At 29.5% G+C, this 1,410-nt stretch overlaps 1 protein-coding gene across 1 annotated transcript in view; it reads left to right on the top strand.

Moving 5' to 3' along the window:
- Window positions 1-248, top strand: part of LOC109861753 (ankyrin-3-like) — a 4,207-nt gene extending 3,959 nt beyond the window's left edge. Inside the window, exon 4 of the mRNA XM_020441543.1 lies at window positions 207-248. Coding sequence (XP_020297132.1) covers window positions 207-248 — 42 coding nt within the window. The remainder of the gene's footprint in view (window positions 1-206) is intronic.
- The last annotated feature ends 1,162 nt before the right edge of the window (window positions 249-1,410 follow it).

The following is a 1,410-nucleotide window of genomic DNA, read 5'->3' as shown; positions in this document are numbered from 1 at the left end:
GGTCTCATTTTGACATCTCACATGTTTGACAGATATGGTCGCCAAACCATATCCTAATGAGGACACAGATGGATATGGATTTGGTCTACTAATTTCGCCGGCGGTTGGCGACAAAACTGCGACATCTCGCAACCAAATTGTTTGCTGGGATCTTTTAAAACATGGAGTTTATATTAATTCTACATATATCTATTCTTTTACACCAGGTGATACACCACTATATTTTGCTGTTAAAAACAGACATGTAAAAGGTGTTACGATGCTGTTAGACAGAGATGCTAACATTAATTCTATATCATGTAGGGATTATTTTGACCTTTATTGTGGCAGCAAGAGTAATGAACCAGTTGCTGAGATTCTTACACAGCATATAGTTAAGATGAAAACTGCAAAGTTATACGTAAGTAAAAAATTAGTATCAATGAGTAGCAATTATGAAATAAGATCTTTCCAGGATATATGTGAAAGAGAATTAGCAGTCATGAAGAATGAGAAAATTAGTAATTCTAACATTTCATTTTATGATATCTTGATAAAAGATACAAATCTATTAGCAATATATATGAGAAATGAAAATGTAGTGCAAGTTCTAAGATCAGATGATTATAAAACAAAATTTCCAATATACGCTAGCATGATAAAAAATAAGTTTAGAAAAGGTATGGAAAGGAAAGAGTTTCTCGAACAAGGCATTAAAATTTTCTATTTTTTCTGTAACTTCCCTGAGCTACCACATGAGTGTATTGAACAAATATTTAGTTACCTCAGTGATAACGACGTAAGAAGTTTAATAGATACTTGTAAGTCTGTTAGTGTCAGTAACCTTAATACTGATATTAATGATGTAACAATTACCTCAAATACATGTAAAGTGCTATGTGTGTAAGTTAAAGAAGAACGAACTACTTTAAACGTGAAATAACAGCTATAAAAATTTAAAGATTATTACTTTATTTTATATAAATACAGATTACTATCTTATTTTAAAATTATAGGTTTATAAGAGAGTTTATCGTATTTTACTTTTTTAAAAGTCGGTTTTTACGTTTATATTCTCTTGGATATGTTTTCTTATGATGAATCCAAGAAAAACTAGGCTGTTTTATATTTCTCACTTTTTCAAACTTTGTGTCAGATTTTATAACATTTGTACAACGAAAAATTTATACACATTAAGAGGGTACTGGAGCCTGGCTTGTAAACTGGATAGAGACCTGTAAACCGACGTTTTTAGAACTTAAATTTCTTTATTTTTTAATTTTATTTACTGCACAACATTAAAAGCGNTTCTATAGAAGCAAATAAATATACAAAACTATATAAAGCTTTTGAAAATGGGTATATAATGCTTTTTTGAACTTGNTTTTCATTCATAATGATAGTATATGGTATCAAATACACATCATCACA

The sequence above is a fragment of the Pseudomyrmex gracilis genome, unplaced genomic scaffold, assembly GCF_002006095.1.
Source record: "Pseudomyrmex gracilis isolate BER0280 unplaced genomic scaffold, ASM200609v1 scaffold_997, whole genome shotgun sequence".
NCBI lineage: Eukaryota > Metazoa > Arthropoda > Insecta > Hymenoptera > Formicidae > Pseudomyrmex > Pseudomyrmex gracilis.
Note: the sequence above shows the minus strand (reverse complement) of the source record. Positions and strands in the feature narration are given on the sequence as shown.